The sequence below is a fragment of the Trachemys scripta genome, chromosome 12 (assembly GCF_013100865.1).
Source record: "Trachemys scripta elegans isolate TJP31775 chromosome 12, CAS_Tse_1.0, whole genome shotgun sequence".
Lineage (NCBI taxonomy): Eukaryota > Metazoa > Chordata > Testudines > Emydidae > Trachemys > Trachemys scripta.
In genome coordinates this window covers 31,291,523-31,317,245 of record NC_048309.1, presented here as the reverse complement: position 1 = coordinate 31,317,245, position 25,723 = coordinate 31,291,523, and the positions used below count along the sequence as shown (strand labels likewise).

Below are 25,723 nucleotides of genomic sequence, written 5' to 3'. Positions count from 1 at the left end.
ATACTGTGACTGAGCATCTACTCGGTGCTAAGGGGAACATTGCACAAGTTCACCCTGACTTCTGTTAACCACAACCTTGTAACCGCACTGTCCCCAGCCAGCAGACACTGATGAATCTGAGAGTCTGCTTTTCCAACGGCATCTCTTGAAAAGCATCTTAACAACAACAACTGTTTCCATCTTTGGTTATAACTAACTGTATCGGAAGGGCAGGTTGGGGAACCTGAGCCATCATCACATTTGGTTGTAGCAGGAGAGAAATGTTATTACTAGGGTTTGCCTTTTGTTTTGTTTTTTTTAAATCTGAACCTGACACAAAAACAACCATATTCCCTCTCTTCTTATTTATATTTGGAACGTGGAACCTCTGAACCACCAAGCTCCAGGTTAGCTTATTTTCTTTTACATTTCCAGGCTGAGATTCTGTAGGATTTGAGCTCCTAACTCCCTTAGACTCCTTTGCAATTCCCACTCGATATCCCAATGGGGCTATACTAAATGTTCCTTTTCTCTGAAACAGATACAGAAAGAAGAAAACAGCTATTAGAGGTTGACTTGATCCTCCCATCTGGGTGCTCCCTGAAGAGTCCATTTGCCACTGAAGGAAGAATTCCACATCACCAGGAGCTCTACGGGGAAATATGGCAGAAGCTATGGAGAGGTCTCAATTCAAAAAGGTAATTTATTTGTCGTACAGAAACTTATTTTGTTCATCCCATAGTAGATTTCTTTCAGTTTAACAAAGCTCATCACAATTTTTGGATTTGTTTTGACCCAGTTTCTCAGAACTTCCAGTGAGACAAAAAATAAGACATTCACCCAGCTCTACTTCTGACTTTGGCTGAGGTTTCTAGGTACAGCCACCATACACATATAAAGAGTGAATCCTGGTTAACCTCTGAGGGACCAGTGATATCTGCACCCAGACCCTACATCTCCACTCCCTGGCAGCCTTTGGAGAGATGAGGTATTTTATTGGCATTTTATTTTTGGCAGGATGATGGACGTGTCCGGCTTTCCCATGAGCTCTCAGAGGGCGAGAAAGAAGCCACTGGGAACAGAAAGGCAAAAGTCCTGGAGTGCCTCAAGAGCCTTAACAGTGCCTGTGCTGAGGTAGGGGCCCATGCTGCCCATAGTGCTAAGGAGAACAATCTAGCATATTAGCCACATGGATGGTGATTGAGATGCCTGGTACAGTGGGAGGAAACGCCTATAAAATTCTGCCCCATGGAGATAGTTGCCTTGAAATACAACATTCCCAAAGCACCAGGGGGAACCAATGGACACAGACGTACAAACCTTATGACTTTTGGCAGGGCTCAGACTTGGGGGCCTTCTGTTCTATAAGCATAAGCTCCAACCCCTTCGGCTAAAGGAGTAACACCCTTAGAATGCAGTAAGGGACTTGCTGGGGCTAACTTTTAGAGGGCTCCATGCTCACGTGAATTCAGTCAGTGCTTACTATAGCCCCTTTGTAATGTGTGTGTATATATACTGCTGTGATTTTGAAGCCAGACAAAGCCTGCAGCAGAGAACAGAGGGGAAGGGGGCAGTAGAGCCGTCACTATAGTGCACAGATTGCATTAAAGCAGTGGTTCTCAACCCCCAACCCACATAATACATAGAGAGCTGCATATGTGGCCCACAATGGTAAATAGGTTGAGAAACAATGCCTTAGAGGGATAGAGAATTGAGTGAGCTATTTATACTTGTCTGATTTAGTATTAATACCAGTAATGAATAGTGACTGTGTAACATACTTTCTACATGTATCACAGCCCCATCTGCTGATTGAACTGCACAGAGGGTAAAAGCCAACTACTGCTGCCCACCCCTTGTGGTTACTCTGTTAACTGGCATGGTGGAGACATGTGAGGAATTTCCCAGGATTGTTACCCATCATTGAAAAGTGATGGTCCTTGGAACGATGCAAACTCCCATGGGTCTGACATATTTGGGAACATATGCCCTCTGAGGGCTTTGCAAATGTCAGCCTAAGAGTCTTCCACTGCTTCCTCCTCACAATATTCTTCCTTCAGCACTAGGGAGAGTGACCTGGGTTTTTTGGTGCTCAAGGTTCAGTCTCCACTGGTGACTCACTTGTCACTAATCTTGTTAGTGCATTAGTACTACAGCGGGCTGACTTTTTGCATTCAACACATTTTAATGAAAAATTGCTATTTTGTGAACACAGAAATATCCATTTTTAACAAAAAAATTTAAAAGTTTTTAAAAATTTACTGGGGATTAGACAGGTGATGGGGTGATCATTTTGTGGGTTTTCATGTTTTGGACAGACCCCACCCCTTAAATTTTTGATGAACAATTTGTTCCCTCCAAAAAAAGAAAGCAAATTTGTGTAGGAATAAAAATCATTTCTTGAGCAGCTACATTTCATATATTATTTTTTTGGACACAAAGAATAGTCCTTCTACATTACACACATTTATTCAAACAAACAAACTCACTCCCGTGAATCATGGAAAGTAAGGGGCGTGAACATAGAGCACAATAAAGAGCACTAGTAAGTTTGAGCCCTATTTCAAGTCCAATGGAAATCAAAGGTGCTTTTGAAATGCCCTCTAGGCCCTTACCTGCGTCCCTTTGAAAATTCTGGTCCTGGTCTGTATGTTGGTGCATAGGATTTTAAGCACAAAGGCCCAGAGTTGCAAAGAGCCCTAAGGGATTACTGTGCTGGCACTGTGTGATTATGGCTGAAAATGCAGATAAAGTGTATTTGCTCTTGACTGAGGATGGGACACAGGTCATTGGGCACCCGATAAGGATGCTTCCTAACATCAGATAAACAAGTCTTGGAACTTGAGGCTTTCTCTGTGAACTTCTTGAATGGATCTGTACCAAGAGCTGCATATCAGAGATCACTCAGCATTCCTAGTTCATTTGTCATTCCCTCTTTTCTCTCCCCCAGGATAACATGCCCAATATCGCCGTGCTAGGATCAGGCGGAGGTCTGCGGGCCATGATAGCCCTTCTGGGAACCTTGGTGGAGATGAAGAAGCAGGGCCTGTTGGACACTGTCATGTACCTGTGTGGGGTATCGGGTTCCACCTGGTAGGTGCATGTCAGTAGAAGGGAGAATTTACCATTTTTTCCCAGCTCGTGGTCATTGGGGCATTCTTATTATCAATTAGCTCTGTACCTTTTCAAGGCATTATGAGTAAGATTTTCAGAAGCACCTAGGTGTATGCCTACCCTGCAATCAGAGCGCATGATGTAGCATGCATAGACATACCTGAGCTAGCTTTAACCTTATTACTTTGGGAACCAATAGCAGTGAAACTCTGGAGCCACAACATGGGCTGTACCAGCCTCTTTTGGACTCTGAGTATGTACACATGCAGCTCACTCACTGTGACATCCATGCTGCTGCAGCTTCACTGCAATTGGCACTTGAGCTAGCTTGAGCAAAGCTAGCATATGTCTGAATACACATGCTGCTGTCACACCTATGAGTGCAGCGCAGACACACCATAAATGACTCACCCTTTGACTTGCAATGGGATTTGTGCTCCTAAGTCACTTTTGGAAATCCCACCTTTAAGTAGACAGGAAATGGGTGCAAAATGAAAGAGAGGTTAAGTGACACATGCAAGGTCACACAGCAGATCAGTGGCCGAGCTGGGGCTAGAAGGCAGGTGTTTTGAGCCTTAACCCAGTGCCTGCTCACTGGGAATCTGCCTCCTGGCCAGGCATGGAGATCTGATCTTGGGGACCCAAGTGCTGGATGACATGGTTAGAAGATGCAGGGACATTCTGGACAGACTCAAGAGCTGGAGAAGCGAGACTCAATGGAGACTAGAGAAGTGATGTTTACAGCAACCAAGGTGACAGAGGATAGGCTTCCAGCAGTGGGAACAGTGAGAAAAGGGCAATCTGTGGGAGCTGTTAAGGGTTTGAGGTTCATTGGAGTTTACCAAGAGATGGAGAATACACAGAGGGAAGGATAGGGAAGAGTCAAATGGGACCCCAGTATTGGGGCTTGGGAGGAAGGAAGAAGAGTGGAGTTGTCCATGGAGGATGAGATGGGAAAGAAAAACTTCTGACACTTCTAGCTGATCAACCAGGGCCAGAATCAGTTTCTGTGCCTGCTGTGTAGCACCTTGTTCTGAGAGTCACCCCATCGGGGTGAGTGAGAGGGGCAGAAAATGAGACAGGTGAGTGAAGGTGGCCTAGTGAAATGGGCAGAGTGTGTGTGTGTGTGTGTGTGTTACCATTGTCCTCTACTGGGTGAGATCTTAATTGCTTCTCCCGATGTCATACACCCTGTACTGCCATGTAGTTTCCTCATTGGCTCAAGAAGGGCCCTGGGGTCTCGTCATACTTACAATGGCCGGATTAGTGCGCTCACCACTGCTCTCTGTTGGGTGGAATCAGAATTACTTAGCAGGCATCATAGGTCCTAGAGAAGCAGATAATGGAGTTTCTCCATAGCTCAGAGCGGCAGGGGCTTTGGCTTTCAGCAGACGATCTTCTATCCCTGTTATTGCCATAAATTTCCCAGTGGACATGGTGACAGAGAGCCGTGGATGAAGTCCTTGTTAAGTCACAGATTTGTTACAATGCCAGGATGATAATTAGAATCCCATGCATGAAAAATAAAAGGTATGAAGATTAAAAGGTGGAGGGGGAACTCCCCATCCTAGTTCCTCAGTCTCAGACATATCTGTTTTGGTTCATTGAAAGGTGCATGTCTTTCCTCTACCAAGAGAATGACTGGACAGAGAAAGTGCAGGTGTTGGAAGAACGTCTGTGTGATACACTTTCCAAACCTCCATGTGATATTCAAGAGGAATTTACTATTGCAACACAGGCGGCTGAAGATGAACTCTTCTCTCTGACTGATGTCTGGGCCTCTTTCTTTGTCTATCCTACATTGAAGCTGGTGGGTCGCTGTGTAAATCCAGAGTGGTTCCACTGAAAAATCACTGGATTTACTTAATATATTCCTTTGGTTTTGTTTCTCTCTTACACGCTCTCTCGCTCTCTCCGAGTACTTGGGATTCAGGAGCAAAAGCGTGGAAGCATATTAACTCCTGCTAATATTTTAAAGAATGAGAAGTACTTGTGGCACCTTAGAGACTAACAAATTTATTTGGGCATAAGCTTTTGTGGGCTAAAACCCACTTCATCGGATGCATGCAGTGGAAAATACAGTAGGAAGATATATATACACAGAGAACATGAAAAAATGGGTGTTGCCATACCAACTATAATGAGACTAATCAATTAAGGTGTGATATTATCAGCAGGATAAAAAAAAACTTTTGTAGTGATAATCAGAATGGCCCATTTCCAACTGTTGACAAGAAGGTGTGAGTAACAGTAGGGGAAAAATTAGCATAGGGAAATAGTTTTTACTTTGTGTAATGACCCATCCTCTCCCAGCCTTTATTCAAGCCTAATTTAATGGTGTCCAGTTTGCAAATTAATTCCAATTCTGCAGTTATTCAGATTATCAGAGTCAGAAGAATACCCAGAAGTCACCTACTCCAGGACAGACCCAGCAAAGAAAGTAACAGAACGCCACTGGCTATCACCTTCAGCCCCCAACTAAAACCTCTCCAGCACATCATCAAGGATCTGCAACCTAATCTGAAGGATGATCCCTCACACTCACAGATCTTGGGAGACAGGCCAGTCCTCATTTAGAGACAGCCCCCGAACCTGAAGCAAATACTCACCAGCAATGACACACCACACAACAAAAACACTAACCCAGGAACCTATCCTTGCAACAAAGCCCAATGCCAACTCTGTCCACAAATCTATTCAAGGGATACCATCATAGGACCTAATCACATCAGCCACAACATCCGGGGCTTGTTCACCTGCACATGTACCAATGTGATATATGCCATCATGTGCCAGCAATGCCCCTCTGCCATGTACACTGGCCAAACTGGATAGTGTCTATGCAAAAGAATAAATGGACACAAACCAGGCGTCAAGAATTATAACATTCAAAAATCAGTCGGAGAACACTTCAACCTCCCTGGTCACTCAATTACAGTCCTAAAAGTCGCAATTCTCCAACAAAAAAAACTTCAAAAAAAGACTCCAATGAGAAACTGTAGAATTGTAACGTTTGTTCATGTTCTTTGTGTATATATATTTTCCTACTGTATTTTCCACTGAATGCATCTGATGAAGTGGGTTTTAGCCCACAAAAGCTTATGCCCAAATAAATGTATTAGCCTCCAAAGTGCCACAAGTAGTCCTCATTCTTTTTGCTGATACAGACTAACACGACTACACCTCTGAAATATTTTAAAGCTATCTAAGCCCTATGGCAGCTTTATAAATCTCAGCCTCTTACCATGAGCTTTCAAAGATCACTGCGGTATCTGAACATTTCCAAAGTGAGGACTTCCAGGCTGTTTAAGGGATTTGGTACCCCTTTTCTCTTAAAACAAATCCCTTAGGTTGTTTTGAAAATCTCAACCTAGCATCTGATCCCAAAATCCTCCACTCTCCAGAATATGAATTGATAACAGGGAGCTCAAAGGTATGAAAGTCTCAATCACGGTCTTGAATTTTTAATAATGGGCTCTTCAATCTAGCAGAGAAAAGGTCTAACATGATTCAATGGCTGGAAGCTGAAGTTAGAGAAATTCAGACTGGAAAGAAGGTGTATTCTTGTGTATTTTTGACAGTGAGAGTAATTAACTATTGATTCAACTCATCAAGGGTTGCGGTAGATTCTTCATTGTTGATAATTTTTAAATAAGTATTGGATGATTCTCTAAAATATTATTCAATCCAAAACTATTTTTGGTAGGTTTCAGGTCATTTTTAAGGTTTTTTGTTTGTTAGTTTTTGTTCTTTGTTTTTTTTTTTACTTTTTTTTAATTTAGCTAAATTTTTCAAACGAAATACCATTTCAAAACAAAAAAAGTTGAAATGTTTCATTTCAAAGTAGCTGAAATAAACAATTTAAACTTTTTCACAATTTTTTTCTCAGATGAAAGAATTCACCAAATTTGACCTGAATTCACAAATAATTTCAGTGCTCTAAAAAATTAATTTTTCATTGAATTTACTAGTCACTAATTTTTATTTTATTTTATTTTATTTTTTGCCTGGCTTTGCTGCTCCCTAATTGCTATTAATTTTGATGGAACTGAGATTCTGTCTCCACTGGAGCTGGAAGTGTAGTTCCCAGCTTAAGGAGACACACTCACGTGAGTTCTGATGGAGACCCTAGGTATCAACCCAGTGGGGTTAGCCCCTCCCTCTGCTCCTGCTGCTGCAGCTGCACTGATATTCTTACCGTGCTAATGTGGCTATGTCTCCTCAGCTGGTAATCTGACCTTCCTTCTCCAGGATAGCTATATCCTAAGGCTCTTATCTTGCTTAGGTGCTTTTGAAAAGCCCTTTATATGCCGATCTGCCTCTTTAGGTGCCTAAATATTGTTGGAAATCTGTGCCTAATTCCTTTGGGCCCATTTGAAAGACTCCACCGTGGACTGTAAATACTCTGTTGTTTGTCCATACAGTGCACACTAGAATGAGGGAACAATGACAAAGGTGATGATGGTCTCAACAAAAAGGTTCTTTGTAATTTCTAGTCTGAACTAATTAGTCAGGAATGAATTGCTGGGAATATCACCAAAACGTGTGTCTTTCTGTGTTAATCAATTCTTACCTTTCCAGTATGATGAGACCAAATTATCTGAACATGATGATTCCTCCAAAAATGGGAAAAATCCTTACCCCATCTATGCGGCAATAGAAGCAAACCAATTGGGTAAAGCAGGTGAAAACAGCCCAGGTGAAAAAAAAATGTGTTTTTTATTTTTATTTTTTTACATAAACCTGTCAACTCTCTCTCTCTCTCTCTCTCTCTCTCTCTCTCTCTTATTTTCAATTGATTTTTTTATCAATGACTTTACCAAAATGGTTATTGATGTTCTTCATTTTCCAAAAAAAACCCAGGTTTGTCAATAAATGAAAAAATCCCAAAATTGTTTCAGTAGTCATTTTGAAAACGTTTTCAATACAAATGTCTATCAAATAAGTTGTGATAGATTGCTCAATGAATTTTAAAAAAAGCTCAGTTTTGAAAATGAAAAGAACTTGGAAAAATTCAGAAAATGTTATGAAATTGTTTGCCTTTTTGATTAGCTCTACAGTTAAATTTATTACTTTTAGATTTGACTAATTTTTTCTTTATACCTTTGGTCCGAGTTAGGGATGGGTGGTTAGAGGGTGGGTGGAGAGGGGCTATGTTTACCACAAAAGGAATTCTGGGATATCCAAGGACAGCACCTGCTGATTTAGGAGGGAAACACCAGATAGAGGAGGTCACTATAGAAAATAGCATGAAAATGACCGTGGGTGAAGGAACAGATTGAAAAATTAGGTGGGATTCACTGGTGGAGCAAACAAATTGAGGGGGTGGGGACTGAGAAATTATTGCTATCAGCCAAGAAAGGGACAACAAGAAACTGGCACTTGAAAGGCCCCTTTTTACAAACCTTATCTATATTTCACAGGGACATGGTTTGAATTCACCCCCCATGAATCTGGCTTTCCCGGCCTGGGGGCATTTGTGTGCACCGAAGACTTGGGAAAGAACATCAAGGATGGGAATTTGCAAAAGAGGGATGAGAAAAATATCTGCTACCTGCAAGGTAAGCTTTGAAGCCCCTTATTCTTAGCCGATCAATAGATATGTATATAACCCAGGTGGAGTTGGCAGCAGCAAGAGCTGGGGTCAATATCCAGGGGTCCCTCTTAACAATATAACACAGAAACCAGCTCAAGCCCCACCCAGCAATCTGGGAAAATTACAAACCACCCCTAGGTGCTTCTAGGAGGCAAAACTTCCCCTCCCGCTGGCACCGAGCCTGTATATAGCAGAGAAAACTTTTAGTAAAAGGGGAAAGGAGCTCAGCATTAATTTGGGAAAACACCACCACCATGATTTGAACACATCTGACCATGAGCAAAACTCCCACTCCAGAGTTAGTTGGGCAGTGTCCTGAGCCTCCATTTCTCACCTTGCCGTACGAAAGTCCAACAAACAGCTGTCCCATTAACACACCACTGCCCTCTCCCTCCACCGCACCCTGCTCACAGCTGCTGTCCTTGGTCCCTGGAGACCCAGAGTTCAGAGGTGTGTTCACATGAGCTCACCTCCCAGCTGGGGAGAGAGCAGGGTGGGAAATGTAGAGCAATGACTCAACTGCTGCTGTCACTACTACTGTCTCACAGTTGCTACTAGGGTGACCAGATGTCCCGATTTTATAGGGACAGTCCCGATTTTGGGGTCTTTTTCTCATATAGGCTCCTATTACCCCCCACCGCCTGTCCCGATTTTTCGCACTTGCTGTCTGGTCACCCTAGTTGCTACCCTTCACTCTGTGCCGCTGCTGTCGTTCATCATGCCACAGTTCACTGCACTGCACCATCCTCTGCTCTGTTGCCGATGGCCCTGTGTCCTCACCTTCTGCTGCCTTCTGCCTCCCCACTGTGACCTCTGCGAGTCGGTCTCTGGGGTTCCACCCAGCTCTCAGTGATTTCAACAACTAGTGGGGGAACCTCCCTGCTAGTGCAGACTGGGCAGTCTCTTCCCCCAAACACTGTCCCACAGCAGCTCTAAGGCTGAGTACTTAGACCTTATCAGTGATTTAGCTCTAGTGATCACTTACCAAAACAAAACATTCTCAACTGAGGCTAGGTCTACACTACCCGCCTGAAACGGCGGGTAGAAATCGATCTCTCGGGGATCGAATTATCGCGTCTCGTCAGGACGCGACAATCGATCCCCGAATCGACGCGCTTACTCCACCAGCAGAGGTAGGAGTAAACGCCATCGACGGGGAGCCACGGAGGTCGATTTTGCCTCCGTCCTCACAGCGGGGTAAGTCGGCTCCGATACGTCGAATTCAGCTACGCTATTCGTGTAGCTGAATTTGTGTATCTTAAATCGACCCCCCAAGTAGTGAAGACCTGCCCTATGTCTAATCAGCTCTACATTTAAACAGGGGAGAGGGGCAGGTCAAATGTTGCCCATGACTCTTAGACAGAGCCCACCCCTCTAGGCAGAAAAACATGTCCCCCTCCCCCACTCTCTTCCCACAGGGATCTGGCATCGGAACCCCCTGCTTAGCGAGTGCAGTTCAGTTCATTTGGACTTGACCCCCTCAATAAGGGCCGGCTAAGCACAGTTCTGCTGCCCTTTACTCATACAATCATGATAACAACATGACCCTTGCATTCAATACTGAAGTGATTTGGAATCCAATACTAGACAAAATTGGTCACTTGGGCAGGATATCTTGGCAGATTAGGTGTGTTCATGTAAATATAGTCTGGTCTTGGAGCCTTTCCCCCCCAACTTATCACTAGCTGTCAGGGGAGAGCTCATTCAGACCTTGCTGATAGATAGATAGATAGATAGATAGATAGATAGATATTGCAGGTCCACCCTGTTATTCTAATGCAGCATATTATAGACCTGCTTGGAATGTTTCCAGCAACTCAACCCTGTAGGTCTCATCCCAGTCTCAGAGCTCTCTTCCCAGCTGCTTGTATCTACCCAGCTTTTCTTCCCCCCACAAATCTTCCTTCTATACCCTCACCCTTATTTCCACCTCACTCATGACACTCGCTCACATATAACCCCTTTTGCTCACCCTTAGCCACCATCTCATCCTTTCTTCAACCCAATTAGCTCCTCCTGAAAGATGGTTAGCTTTTGTATAGATAACGCATCTTATCCACAGATCTAAACACGCTTTTCAATAGTTTAGTGAGCATCAACATACCCATTTTACAGAGAAGGAGACTGAGTCATCGAGAGAGGAAATGCTTTTCTAAGGTCATAAAGGTTGGGAAAGGGAGGTAAAGGAATAGAAGTCAGGTTTCCTATGTATAAGCTACTGCCCTGTCACTAGAGCTGGGATTTTCTAAGATGCCTAGGAAAATTAAGAAGCCCAACTTGCATTGAATTCCAGAGGGATTTGGACACCTGACTCCCACAGTCTCCTTTGAAAATCCCAGTAAGGAACATTCACATTCCTATTAGTTAATATCCAGTGTTTGCATGTCTTGGACTTTTATATTTATTTATTTATTTAGATTGGGAATTTCCAAAGTGTTTAAAAGGGTTTGGCAATTGTGTTGGGGGGGGGAGGGTGGATTTTCAAAGGGAAAAAGAATAGTTATGTACCCGACTCCCAGGCAAATTCCATGGGCTTTGAATTTGTGATTTGCTGAAAGGACGTAAGTGCTTTAGGAGCATAAGGATCATTTGAAGTGATGTGTGATGTGTGCTCCTAAGTCACTTAGATACTTTTTAAAATCCCATCCCTTATTCCCTTTGAAAATTCCAGCTTCATTCATTCATTCATTGAATCATTCATTTGTACTATACCAATCAAACACAGCCCATCCTAGGCTCTGGGTACCTTTGACGGTACTTCAAAATGCATCTCCTAATGTAAGACAAATCCAGCAATTAATTATCCTTAGAAAACAAACAAACAAACAAACAAACAAACAAACAAACAAACTCTAAGGGTAGTTAAGCTCTGGAACAGGTTTCCAAGGGAGTTTGTGGAGCGCCCGTCACTGGAGGTTTTAAAGAAGTTGGACAAACATCTGTTAGGGAAAGTCCAGGTTTACTTGGTCATGCCTCAGTGAGAGAGGATGGACTAGATGACAGCTCAAGGTTCCTTCCAACCCTACATTTCTATGATCCTGAAATAACAGTAAGCCTAACAGGATTTAACACACCCACTGTCAAGACTACCACTGCCTCCTGAGGCTGCCCTGTCTCACCTACCTCTCAACTCACTACTGGGCAGGAATGTTCCAAAAGTTTCAAATGCTCTGGGCAGGGAATGTCTTTCTGTCTTGTGTCTGTACAGTGCCTAGCACAATGGGGTCCTGCTTCATGGCTGGGTCACCTAGGCATTGTGATACTACAAATACCAATACTCATAATTAGGATTGGTCAAATTTTGGTATTACCATTCCACAGGAAATTTGAACATTAGTTTGTATTCCGAATCAGGACTAAAACACATAGTTTCAACCTTTCCCACAAAATGATTTCCATTTCAGGTCAATCGAAATGTTCCATTTCTGTAAAAAAATCGAAAGGTTTCCTTCCTATTTCTACTCTTTAAATGTTGTCTGTTATAGTTTCCTTTACATTATATTATACAATACAATCTATTTGGAAATGAAAGGTTACTTCAAAATGAAAAATTGAAATGTTCTGTTCTGATAAGGTCAACCTACTTCATTTCATATTTATTTTTAGAATGAAATGTTGTTAAAAATCAATAAATTCCCATGGAAAGTTCAAATTTTGACAAAAGAGTATTTGCTGATGCAAAGAATATTACATTTGAAATCTTTGACCACCTCTACTCACAATAAACTTTTTTCAGTTATGGATCAATGTGTGAACAAAGTTGCAAAAATACATAAGCTATGAGAGACTGGCCTGCGAGTGCCCCCTTGACTTTTCTGCTAATGGGGATCCTATCCAGGCAACTCCTTACGTTATATTAAAGGGAAAGTCCTTGATGCTTTCTTAGCTGCACTATGGTAAATAAGGTCTTTTTCTTCTTGTTTTCAGGCTTATGGGGAAGCGCCCTTGGAAGCATGGCTGCAAACAAGAAATATTTAATAGGTACTGACATTTCTGTGTGTTGAAGGTACGGTCGGGTCATTGGTGGAATCGGAACACGTCCCCAATGGAGGCACCACCGCACCATTCTGTAGCAATGATTCCAATGCCCAACTCTTTATCACAGTGATACTGTCATGCGTCAAACAGTCACCGAATTAGCAGTAGCCGAAAGTAGCCCATGGGTGTCTGCCAGTTGTGGATGGGCTGGATTTTCAAGAATGCCAAAGGGAAACTGAGCACCCACCTCTCATTTTTGCCTTTCATAATCTCCAGAATTCCAGATAACTTCCAGATTATTATATCTAGGGCTGAGATTTTCTTAACTGATGAGGAGATTTGGATCCTAATTTCCATTATTGTTGATAAGAGATGGGCATAATCTAATCTCATGCTTCAGAGCTTCAGCCAGTCACTGGCAGCAATCAGGAAGGATTTTCTTCCCTTATGCACAATTGTAATCAGTTTTATTTATTTGTTTTCCCACCGCTAAAGATGGGATACAGCTGGGGTAGGTCAATGCTCTGATGTGGTACTGAGAATCCTCTTTTTAGATGCCAGGTTGGTGAGTCATGTCCAGAGTCCAATTGATCAGCAGATTTGGGGTCAGGAAAGAATTTCCCCCCAGGTTACACTGGCAGAAACCATGGGGTTTTCTTAACATTTCTCCACAACATGGGGTGCAGATCGCCTGCTGAGATTATATGAGCATGTCTCACCTAATCATTTCCTGCCATTGCCAGGACCTCTGCCTCAGGTGCCCCTCAGTCTTTCCTGTTCTCTACCTGTGGCACACAACAGCTCAGTCTCCTGAGCAGTGCCTTACTTTAACTGAAATTTCTATGTGAAATTTCATGGCCTCTTGATCTCAAACTATATGAATCCATTAAATTATGAGATTCAACTCCTTTAGGCATCTTTGAAACTCTCCGTTTAGATAAAATCCTGATTTTAAACTTCAATCTGATTTAGCAAAGATTTAGCTTTGGGGCAAATTCTGCGAGTGAAATCAGTGGAGTTACTTCTGAATAGAGCCACATCAAACTTTTTGACTAAACAGTTTTCCACCAGAAAATCATAATCAAAAAGTTTTGTGGGAATGTGTCAATTCTGATATAATTTTTGATGGAAAATATTCAAAATGCTTCAAAAACCAAAATAGAGTATTTTGTTCTGACTTAATCATTTTATTCAACTTCATCTTTTCATTTGTATTTATTTTTTAGCTAGGTAGCTAAAAATTTTACATATTACCTTATATTTTATATTATATATTTATATAATTTTCTATTACCTTATAATGCTTCACTGTTGTTGAAAGAAAACATTTTAGTAAGGTCATTTTGATAATTCTGAATTGAAATATTTCACAATTTCAGTTCTCCAAGATATTTTGATATTTTGACTTTTCTGAACCAATTTGAGATGAAAACAAATCCCACAGGTTAGAAATTCTGTTTTCTTACCCACTCTCCTGAGTTACACCAGTTCAAATCATATCAAAATCAGCTTTACATTTCATAACCCAAATGTGATTTCCTATGGTTAGCATCCTTAGCTGTGAGAAAAGACTTATAACACGTGTTCTGTTTTCCATTGCTGAGACTGTCTTAAGGAAAAATTCCGAAAACTAAGAGAACATCGGTATGCAGTAGGTGAAGCAGGTGGGTCATTGTATTTCTGGAATCATGGACTGTTTTTTTTTAAAACTCATACTGAGTTTATCTTGAGATGACTCCAATGACATGAAGAGAGCTAGTTCTGATCTGCACCACTCTGAGAGGCTACATCTGCACTACAGCCCCCTCCCTTCCGCCCCCGACCCCGCCGCAGTGTGGACACAGCATACACTGACAGAAGGAGTTTTTCTGCCAGTATATGATGAATAGATCCCCCATCAACATTAGCTACGTTGACAGAAGCACTCTTCCATCTTCATAGCTGCGTCTACACTGAAGGTTTTTTTGGGCGGGGGGGAGGAGTGGAGTTGGCATAGCGATGTGTGTGTTTTTTTCACTCCCGTGACCAACACAGGGATGCCTTATAAGCATAGATTGAGTCAGAGGGGAATCAAGCCATTTCCATTGATGACATATGTGATTTTCATGGGTATCATTCCCCCTTTGTAATGAATGTTAACACTCATAGTCTCTGTTTGACAAATGCTTGCCCAGAATGAAATCGCTTTGAAAGCTCATATGTGACTTTCTCTACATGGGAAATTTTACATGTTATCCAGCTATAGGTATACCAGAATAACCCTCATGTGGACACTCTTGTTCTGGTGTAAGTGTGGTTTTCTCACATTAGCTTCAACCACTTCCAGTGAGATATATGTTAAACCAAGAAAAGACAGAAATAACTATCTAGAAGAAAGTCATAGACTACAAGGCCAGAAAGGACCATTGAAACCCAGTAGTCCGACCTCCAGTATAACAAAGGCAAAATAACTTCCCTAAAATAATTACTAGAGCAGTTATTTTTAGAAAAAAAAATCATCCAATCTTGATTTAAAAATTGTGAGAGATGGAGAATCCACCATGGCCCTTGGTAAGTTTTTCCCGTGGTTACTTACTCTCATTGTTAAAAAAAATATATGTATTCCTTATTTCCAATGTGAATTTGTCTAGCTTCTATGTCCAGCCATTGGATCTTGTTATACTGTTATAAATATCTATAAGTAACTACATGGGGAGCAAATCCCAGATGATTCCATAAGTTCTCTTATGGCCTGTATTATACAGGAGATCAGAATGATCCTTCTGGCCTGAGAAGCTATGAATAGTAATGAAAGAGACCTGCTCTCCTTCAGATACTACCTCACCCACCTAGTCTCTTTCGTATCCTGGGGCCAATGTGGATATAACAATACTGCCAACAACAATGAAGTTTAATGAAAATTAATTAATTTATGTATTAAATCACACTAGGCACCTCTTTTCAAATTTAGGCATATCAATACCTTAAAAATCCTGGCCAAGTGTCCAGTTCCCATTGGTACCTTTGAAAGTCTTCACCTTAAGTCATTTGGCTGTGATTTTCAAAGAAGACCAAGAGAGTTAGGTGCCCAAATGCCACTGACCTCCATGGGTACCTAGCTCCCTTAGTATTTGTTCTAAATTTCAGCCTACAGTCCAGATTTTTAAAGATATTTAGGCACCAAATGGGATTTTCAAAAGCATCTAGGTGATTATCTTCCATTGAAATCAATGCTTTTGAGGCAACTAGGTACTTCTGAAAATATCACTAGGTGCCTAAATACCTCTAAAAATCTGGCCCTAACTGACTACCCCAAGGCCAGACAGGGAATCAGTGGGGAGCCAGGAAAAGAGCCCAAATGTTTTTCTGATGTCCCTGTGGTGGGAGGTTTGCAAGCAGAAGGCATTTCGAAGGTGTCCCTGTGAAGTCCAGCTGGTTAAATCTTCTGCAGAAGGAAAATTCTGACATTTCAAAATTTAATCAGAATGAAACCAAATAATTTCAAAATGTTTGGAAAAAATATTTTCAGGTCAATCAAAGCTTTCCCTTGTGATAAAGTGGACACGATTTGTTCTGATTTAGACTTTTTAAAAATGTGACCTTATATCCTATACCAAATAAATATTGGGGGCTAAAATTGAAACACTCCATTCTGATAAGGTACATTTCAACCTATCAAAACACTTTGTTTCAATTATCTTTTCACCAAAAAGAAATGTCATCAAAAGCAATGTGTTCCAAATTTCAATCAAAATAGATACATTCCAGTTTGTCAAATTCAACATGTTCCCATGGAAATTTTAAATTTTAAATTTTGACTAAATGGCCATTTCTGATGAAGAATGTGCTGTTAGGAAATTTGTAACCAGGTCTACTGTGAAGTCATGAAGTACAGGCTTCCTTCCCAGCCCTCATGACCAGATCTAATCCCAAAATTCAATTTATTAACTTCTACCCTGCAAACCGCTTGCTGTATCCAATGGAAGACATTTCCTTAGCTGCACCAAGTGTCCAGAACAGGTGTCCATTGATCCACAGGGGGCTTTGGGTGTCTCCTTAGCATGCCCCAGTCCCAAGCAGTTATATTCTAAAGTAGAGAGCACTGGAACATGAATGGGAATAACCATTCACTAGCGAGATTCAGCAACTGCAGGATTGGCAGTGACTTCTTATGGGCTCCATCCACCATTGCAACCCAACTCCACATGGAGTTTCTGAAACTGGGATCCTGAAACTCTTCTAGGAGTTGGCCAGAGTGGAGTTATGGGCGAGGAAGAGAAATTTAAACTTGATGCAAGGGAGAGCTAAGGGAGTTCAAACAGGGTGCTGAAGTAATCTGGTGGACAGGTGAAGATGCCTGAATTTTTGATGGGCTGGAGGGTGTGTGAGGTGGTAGTCAGAGAGATGGGAATTCAACAGTACTAATGGGCTGTTTGTTTGCTTCTTATAGAGGTCTACAAGGACTGTTAGGTTCTATGCCTTTTTTTGGTAGGTGGACTTATCCCAGTAGGCAAAAATTGCCTCCTAAGAGTTTAGTTAGCATGAAACCCCAAACCAGCTAACACTAGAGCATGGGGGAATTTTCCCTTACCCTTCTCTGCTTGTACCTCTGGAGAATCCAATGACTGCAGGTTTGGCAGCGTGGCTGTAGTTACTTCTCCACCTCCACTGCCTGGGAGATGGAGCTGAACTTTCCTTGAGAGCTGTAGGTCCAGGACCAGGTGGGATGATGGTTAGTAGTGGTGGATGCATTTATCCCAGGGGCCCCAAATGATCTCCTCAAAGCTTAGTCGGCACCAAGCAGCTCAAACCACAAACCAGTTACCAATTTGGTTGAACAACCATTTTTCATTCAATAAATTAAAAAAAAAATTGTGAGAAGCCCACATCAGCCCCATGTAGCTCACACCATAAGCTAGGTGTCATTGGGAGGTGAGTTCTAACCATTGTCCTCCTCCTTCCACTGACATGGGGCCTGACATTCTAGGACACCAGGTAAAGACAGATTCCACAGCCAGATGTCTGACCCTACACTGGCTGTTGCATCCCTGCTCCCAAGAGACTTTGGCTACTGGGGAGATGAGTTTTTCTTCTCTTCACCCCCAGGGGCTCACAGAACAAACAGCTGCCTGCTGGCCACATTATGTTCTCTTTCCTCCCAGATACTGATTACACTAGTGCACTTCATCAGGGTGTCCTCCTCCTCCTCCAGAAGCTTCACGCTCATGCCTCAGCTGGGGAAGACTGCGAGGGAATCTTCAGGCAGCTGAAGGAAGTCCTGAAAGGCAAGTGGACCAGCAGGACCTGTCCCCATGTCTTATCATTTAGAATGAGATTTTCAAAAGGGGTCCAAAGTCTATTTCCTTTGGTGCCTTTGGTAATGCCAGCTGCCATGAATTGCTGTGAATGAATTGTGACATGCTCATTTCCATGACAACATCCATGTATTTGCCAGTATTTTCACAAATCCCCAGAGCTGTTCCAACACACGCAGGCTGAGGTTTTCAAAAGAGCCTGAGGGAATTGGGACCCCAAAATCCTATTGCTTTTCAATGGACCTGGGCACCAAAACTACCTTAGCCCCCATTGAACGTCCCTGCAACCCTAAACATATCTAATGAGCCTTCCATTGCTTGTCCCAAACTTCATTTCATCCATTATTTATGCAGAGGAGAATAGCAAGAATTCCTACCTGAAGTGCTGTGACGTGAGTGAGACCCAGGATTTGAAGAGCTGGGAAGAAAGAATGGTGGAGTTCGCTGAACTCATCCTTATTTTTGAAAAGGAACTTGGAGGCAAGTTTTATAGAAACTTTTTTCAGTTAGACGGGGCTTCTCAAAGCCATCCAGCTCATTGGCTTTCCAAATTATTGCTCCAGATGTGGGAGCAAAGAACCAGATGTGCTCTAAAAGGAAGAAAATTTGTCATTTAACTATTTCCCTCCATAATTCATTATTTCAAGTGTGTCATCTCTTTCTTCTACTATTTTCCCCCTCACATTAAGAGGGAAAAACAAAAATTCATGATAACCAGTATCTGGTTAAAGGTTAGGAAACAAAGACTAGGAATAAATAGTCACTTTTCACAATGGAGACGGGTAAATAGTGAGGTCCCCCAAGGATCTGTGCTGGGACCAGGGCTGTTGAACATATTCATAAATGATCTGGAGACAGGGGAAAAAAGTGTAATGGCAAAACTTGCAGATGATACAAAATTACTCAAGATAGTTAAGTCCAAATGAGACTGGGAAGAGTTACAAAGAGACCTCACAAAACCGAGTGACAGGGCAAGAAAATTACAGATGAAATTCAATGTTGATAAATGCAAAGTAATACAAATTGGAAAACATTATTCCAACTCTATATGATGGGGTCTAAATTAGCTGTTACCACTCAAGAAAGAGATCTTGGAATCATTATGGATAGTTCTCTGAAATCATCCACTCAATGTGCACCGGCACTCAAAAAAAATAACAGAGTGTTGGGAATCATTAGGAAAAGGATAGATAATAAGATATAAAATATCATATTGACTCTATATAAATCCATGGTACGCCCACATCTTGAATACTGCATGCAGTTCTGGTTGCCCTGTCTCAGAAAAGGTATATTAGAATTGGAAAAGGTTCAGAAAAGGGCATCAGAAACGATTAGGGGTATGGAACAGCTTCCGTCTGAAGAGAGATTAAAAAGAGGGAGAATGTTCCGCTTGAAAAAGAGACAAATGAGGGGAGATATGACAGAGCTCTATAAAATCATAACTTGTGGGGGACAAAATGAATAGGGAAGTGTTATTTACCACTCCACATAGCACAAGAACCAGGGGTCACCCAATGAAATTAATAAGTAATTGGGTTAAAAAAATAATTAGAGCAGTTCACGGATGCTAGGTCCATCAATGGCTATTGGGCAAGATGGTTGGAAATAGAACCCAATGATCTGGGTGTCCCTAAAGCTCTGACTACTAGAAGCTGGGACTGCATGACAGGGGATAGATCAGTCAATAAATTGCCCTTTTCAGTTCATTCCCTCTGGCCACTCATATGTTCTTATGTAAGGCCCACAAGTCCTTTGCCACCAAAATCCTATTGAACGTCTATGGGATGTGTCTCCTAATATTGACATTCAAAAAGTTCAACCTTTATAATAATTAACACAAATTGTCACATCACACATCAAAATATATAAAGTAAATGTACTCAAATCAAACTGGGAATTCCCACAGTATTCTTGCCAGCAAGTTAAAGAAGTATGGGCTGGATGAATGGACTATAAGGTGGATAGAGAAAGCTGGTTAGGTCGTTGGGCTCAACAGGTATTGCTCAATGGCTCCATGTCTGGTTGGCAGCCGGTATCAAGCAGAGTGCCCCAAGGATCAGTCCTGGGGCCAGTTTTGTTCAATGTCTTATTAATGATCTGGAGGATAGCATGGACTGCACCTCAGCAAGTTTGCAGATGACACTAAATTGGGAGGACTGGTAGATACGCTAGAGGGTAGGGATAGGATACACAGGGACCTAGACAAATTAGAGGATTGGGCCAAAATAAATCTGATGAGGTTCAACAAGAACAAGTGCAGAGTCCCGCACTTAGGATGGAAGAATCCCATGCATTGCTACAGACTAGGGTCCAAGTGGCTAGGCAGCAGTTCTGCAGAAAAGGACCTAGGGGTTCAGTGGATGAGAAGCTGGATATGAGTTGACAATGTGCCCTTGTTGCCAAGAAGGCTAACGGCATTTTGGACTGTATAAATAGGGGCATTGCCAGCAGATCGAGGGACGTGATCGTTCCCCTCTATTTGATACTAGTGAGGCCTCATCTGGAGTACTGTGTCCAGTTCTGGGCCCCACACTACAAGAAGGATGTGGAAAAATTGGAAAGAGTCCAGCGGAGGGCAACAAAAATGATTAGGGGTCTGGAGCACATGACTTATGAGGAGAGACTGAGGGAACTGGGATTGTTTAGTCTGCAGAAGAGAAGAATGAGGGGGGATTTAATAGCTACTTTCAACTACCTGAAAGGGATTTCCAAAGAGGATGGATCTAGACTGTTCTCAGTGGTAGCAGTTGACAGAACAAGGAATAATGGTCTCAAGTTGCAGAGGGGGAGGCTTAGGTTGGATATTAGGAAAAACTTTTTCAATAGGAGGGTTGTGAAGCACTGGAATGGGTTACATAGGGAGGTGGTGAAATTTCCTTCCTTAGAGGTTTTTTTGACAAAGCCTTGGCTGGGATGATTTAACTGGGGATTGGTCCTGCTTTGAGCAGAGGTTTGGACTAGATAACCTCCTGAAGTCCCTTCCAACCATGATGTTCTATGATTCTATGAAACTCAAATGAGTTCTCAAGAAGCATTTTTCATGTTTTGCCTCTCTGTAAATTTCTGTTAGCATAGATGGGATTTTTTTTATCCACGTGAGTGTCCTATGAAATTGACATTTACTGATAAAAATCTAATCCTTCCAAGCCTAATAATAGTTAAGAAATAAGGAATCCCACAAAAGAAATAGAGATGCTGAATAAGGGTATGTCTACACTACAAAATTAGGTCGAATCTATAGAAGTCGGTTCTTTAGAAATCGTTTTTATACAGTTGATTGTGTGTGTCCCCACACAAAATGCTCTACGTGCATTAAGTCAGTGGACTGCATCCACAGTATTGAGGCTAGCATCCACTTCCGGAGCGTTGCACTGTGGGTAGCTGTGAGTAGCTATCCCACAGTTCCCGCAGTCTCCGCTGCCCATTAGGATTCTGGGTTGAGATCCCAAAAAACGGTGTCGCAGGTGGTTCTGGGTAAATGTCGTCAGGCCCTCGTCTTCCTCCCTCCCTCCGTGAAAACAATGGCAGGCAATCATTTTGCGCCTTTTTTCCTGGGTTACCTGTGCAGACACCATACCACGGCAAGCATGGAACCCGCACAGCTGACCGTCACTGTAAGTCTCCTGGGTGCTCGCAGACATGGGATTGCATTGCTACACAGCAGCAGCTCATTGCCTTTTGGCAGCAGATGGTGCATTATGACTGGTAGCCATCAGCGTCATATTCCTGGGTGCTCTTTTAACCGACCTTGGTGAGGTCAGTCACGGGTGCCTGGGCAGACTCCTTCTGCTGAGCACCCAGGAGACGACAATGGCTAGCAGTCAAACTGCACCATCTGCTGCCACCCTAAAGATGTAAAAGATAGATGGAGTGGATCAAAACAAGAAATAGACCCGATTTGTTTTGTATTCATTTGCTTCCTCCCGCACTCCGTGAAATCAACGGCCTGCTAAACCCAGGGTTTTGAGTTTGATCCTTGAGGGTGCCATTCTGTGTGACAGTTGCTTGTGTTTCTCCTTGATGCAAAGCCACCCCCTTTGTGGACTGTAATTCCCTGTAAGCCATGTCATCAGTCGCCCCTCCCTCCGTCAGAGCAGACAATCTTTTCGCGCCTTTTTTCAGCCCAGACGCCATAGCACTGGGATCAGGTAGCCCGCTGAGATCACCGCGGCAATTATGAGCACTGTAAACACCACACGCAGTATCCTGGAGTATATGCAGAACCAGAACCTGCCAAAGCAAAACCAGGTGAGGAGGCGACGGCAGCGTGCTGATGAGACTGATGAGGACATAGACATGGACATAGACTTCTCGCAAAGTGTGGGCCCCGGCAATGTGCACATCAAGCTGTTAATGGGGCAGGTTCATGCTGTGGAATGCCGATTCCAGGTGACCATGAATGATATCACTCTCCTGAGGATAACACTAGAGAGAGATAAGGAACAGATGTTGTCTGAATGCCAGCAAACACCTGGATTTGCACTCCATCCCCATACACGTTAACAGACTTTTGCAGTAGCTTTACTGGCCGCAAATGCCAGGGCAGATTAATCATTAAATACGCTTGCTTTTAAACCATGTGTAATATTTACAAAGGTACACTCACCAGAGGTCCCTTCTCTGCCTACAGGGTCTGTGAGCATGCCTTGGGTTGGTTCTGGGGGTACTGGCTCCAGGTCCAGGATGAGAAACATATCTTGGCTGTTGGGGAAACCGGTTTCTCCACTTCCTTGCTGTGAGCTATCTTCCATCTCTTCGTCATCATCTTCCTCATCCCCAAAACCTGCTTCCTTGTTGCATGATTCTCCATTGATGGAGTCAAAGCACAGAGTTGGGGTAGTGGTGGCTGCACCCCCTAGCATGGCATGCAGGTCAGCATAGAAACGGCATGTCTGTGGCTCTGCCCGGACCTTCCGTTTGCCTCTCTGGTTTTGTGGTAGGCTTGCCTTAGCTCCTTAATTTTCACGCAGCACTGCTATGCGTCCCTGTTATGGCCTTTGTCCTTCATGCCCTTTGAGACTTTTTCTAATGTTTTGGCATTTCATTTACTGCAACGGAGTTCAGCTAGCACTGATTCATCTCCCCATAGGGCGAGCAGATCCCGTACCTCCCGTTCAGTCCATGCTGGAGCTCTTTTGCAATCCTGGGACTCCATCATGTTTACCTGTGCTGATGAGATCTGCACTCACCTGCACCTTGCCACGCTGGCCAAACAGGAAATGAGATTCAAAAGTTCACAGGCCTTTTCCTGTCTATCTGGCCAGTGCATCTGAGTTGAGAGCACTGTCCAGAGTGATCACAATGGAGCACTCTGGGATAGCTCCTGGAGGCCAATACCGTCTAATTGTGTCCACACTACCCCAAATTCGACCCAGCAAAGCCGATTTCAGCGCTAATCCCCTCGTTGGAGGTGGAGTAAGAAATTGATTTAAAGAGCCCTTTAAGTCGGAAAAAAGGGCTTCATCGTGTGGACGGGTCCAGGCTTAAATCAAGGTAATGCTGCTAAATTCGACCTAAAATCGTAGTGTAGACCAGGCCTAAGAGTGCTTGTCAGTTTCAGGGCCAAATTTTTAATGGCATTTAAGCATGGAGTGGGATGTTTGAAAGCATCTAGGCACTTAAATCCCACTGATTTCAAAATCCCACTAGGTGCTTAAACATTTCTTTTAAAATCTGGCCTGGAAGGACTTTGCTGTAATTAAAGAGAACACAAGGCCATTTAGAACTTATCCTGAAGTAATACAACATTGAAGGAGTGTGGCCGTTAAGTATCTAGCAGCCTTCAAGGTCTTTCAGTAAACAAAGGCTAATCCTACTTTTGGAGAAAGTAAATTCAGTTACTATTTTTTTATTAACGATCAACAGAATTGGTGACAGTACAATTTTTTATTTATTTATTTTTTACAAGCATAGTGAGAAGCACAATGTCAGGTGTTCTAGGTCTGGTAATTCAACCAAGGTAAAAGAGTTATTTCTAAAAGACAGTATTTTCCATCAGTTAATCCATTTTGTTCTTGATTCAGAACAAATCCCAAAATTTCAAATTTCTCTGTGAAAAGACCCTGGAGTTGTGGGTTCCCCCTGATCCAGGCAGTCTTCTGGCCAGCCCATTCACTCCCAACTCACCACTCTCTCCTCAAACTCCATCCCCATTCCAAGTCCTGTCATACCAAAACTGGTCCTTAGTTATGCCTGTGAAAATGCGAAGAAACATCCATTGTCAGCGGGGCCTGCACCCACTCCTAACAGCCCAGCAAGTAGGAGTCCCTGCATCCTGCCAGTCAGTCTGGGAGCTAGAAAATCAGACAGGCTGAGTCCAGCAGCCACGAAGCAGAATAACCTCTGTGTTTATTGCAATTGCCCTTCAAGGGGCACTACGCTTCCTGAGTGCCTTTGGATCAACAAATACCTGTCTTTGCCCCTACTCACACCTAATAGCAACTGAGAGGAAAAAAGGAATTCAGTCTGCAGACTTCCCCTAGCTATTTTTTTGTACTTATTTTCAGCTTTGATTTTTATTGTGATTTTTTCTTGCCTAATAGAAAATGTATGGAGTGTATGGCAATTTTTATGGAAAACCGTGACCTGTATCTGTTACTGGACATGGGGGTACACCAACAACTTTCTGTACACAAATGGTAAGCAAAATCCATTTGAATTGCACGTTCCACATTTGTTTCTACATCTGCGGTATGAATTTCCCTGTTTTTCAAGGTTCTGTTTTGACAGAGAATAGATTAAATAGAAAGTAATGAGAAAAAGGCAGCCGTGTTGTATAATGGGCAGAAGAAGGCAGCAGAGGGTGGGAGACAGGAAAGGGGCAGCTATACTGTGTAATGTGTTGCAGGGGGCAGCAGAGGGTGAGAACATAAGAACAGCCATACTGGCTCAGACCAATGGTCCATCAAGCCCAGTATCTTGTCTTCCGAAAATGGCCAATGCCAGGGACTTCAGAGGTGATGAACAGAACAGGTAATTATCAAGTGATCCATCCCCTGTCACCCATTCCCAGCTTGAAGGGGTGGGAAGGGGTAGTTAAACTGTATAATGGGCACTGGGGGAAGCAGAGGGTGTGTGGGTGGGGAAGTGGCAGCTATACTGTATAATGGGCACTAGGGGCAGCAGAGGGTGGGGGTGGGAAAGGGGCAGCAGTGGGGAAGGGATTGGGGAGGGGTAGCTATCTTATAGCCCACAAAGAGCTTTAAAGATAGTGTCATGAAAGTTATCACAAATTCTGTATCTAATAACCTGTTTATCGGCCTCCACGATACCATATTACCTGAGTGTCTGGTGATAGCTGAGAATTTCCTGAGGTGCAAAAATGAGAAATGACTTTCTCAAGGCCCCAGAGGGAGGATGTTGAGGACTATGAGAATTATCACAAACCTATGAAAATAATTGTGCACAGGAGAGAATAAAAGCAGCAGTAAAAATGGAATTTCTGCTTTTTGTTCCAACAAACTTTTCAGGATATTTGTTTTGGTTTGGTTTGCATTATCCACTCACCACTGTTTGAGAGCTAGTGTGGCAATGTATTTTACAAGGTTTTAAAACAATCAGATTGCAAGGTGTCCCCAACCATCATTAGGCAAGAGGTATTCTTTACAGCTGGTCAACATTTATCAAGTGATATTTTTATTCTGAGTAGAAAATGGCCATTTTCTAAAATCAACTTTTCACAGAACAAAATCAATTTTTTCAGGAAATTATTGGATTAAAATCTCTGTTGTTGTTCATGAAAAGGAGAAAATGAGTCAGC

General features: G+C 42.7%; 1 protein-coding gene across 1 annotated transcript in view; it reads left to right on the top strand.

The window, feature by feature from the left end:
• The window catches only part of LOC117886016 (cytosolic phospholipase A2 gamma-like), a 30,674-nt gene extending 5,974 nt beyond the window's left edge, over positions 1-24,700 (top strand). Inside the window, exons 2-12 of the mRNA XM_034787650.1 lie at positions 521-677; positions 997-1,113; positions 2,930-3,072; positions 4,705-4,903; positions 7,675-7,792; positions 8,517-8,654; positions 12,617-12,670; positions 14,272-14,331; positions 17,809-17,931; positions 18,316-18,441; positions 24,507-24,700. Of these exons, the coding sequence (XP_034643541.1) occupies positions 642-677; positions 997-1,113; positions 2,930-3,072; positions 4,705-4,903; positions 7,675-7,792; positions 8,517-8,654; positions 12,617-12,670; positions 14,272-14,331; positions 17,809-17,931; positions 18,316-18,441; positions 24,507-24,700 (1,308 nt within the window). The 5' untranslated portion in view covers positions 521-641. The remainder of the gene's footprint in view (positions 1-520; positions 678-996; positions 1,114-2,929; positions 3,073-4,704; positions 4,904-7,674; positions 7,793-8,516; positions 8,655-12,616; positions 12,671-14,271; positions 14,332-17,808; positions 17,932-18,315; positions 18,442-24,506) is intronic.
• The last annotated feature ends 1,023 nt before the right edge of the window (positions 24,701-25,723 follow it).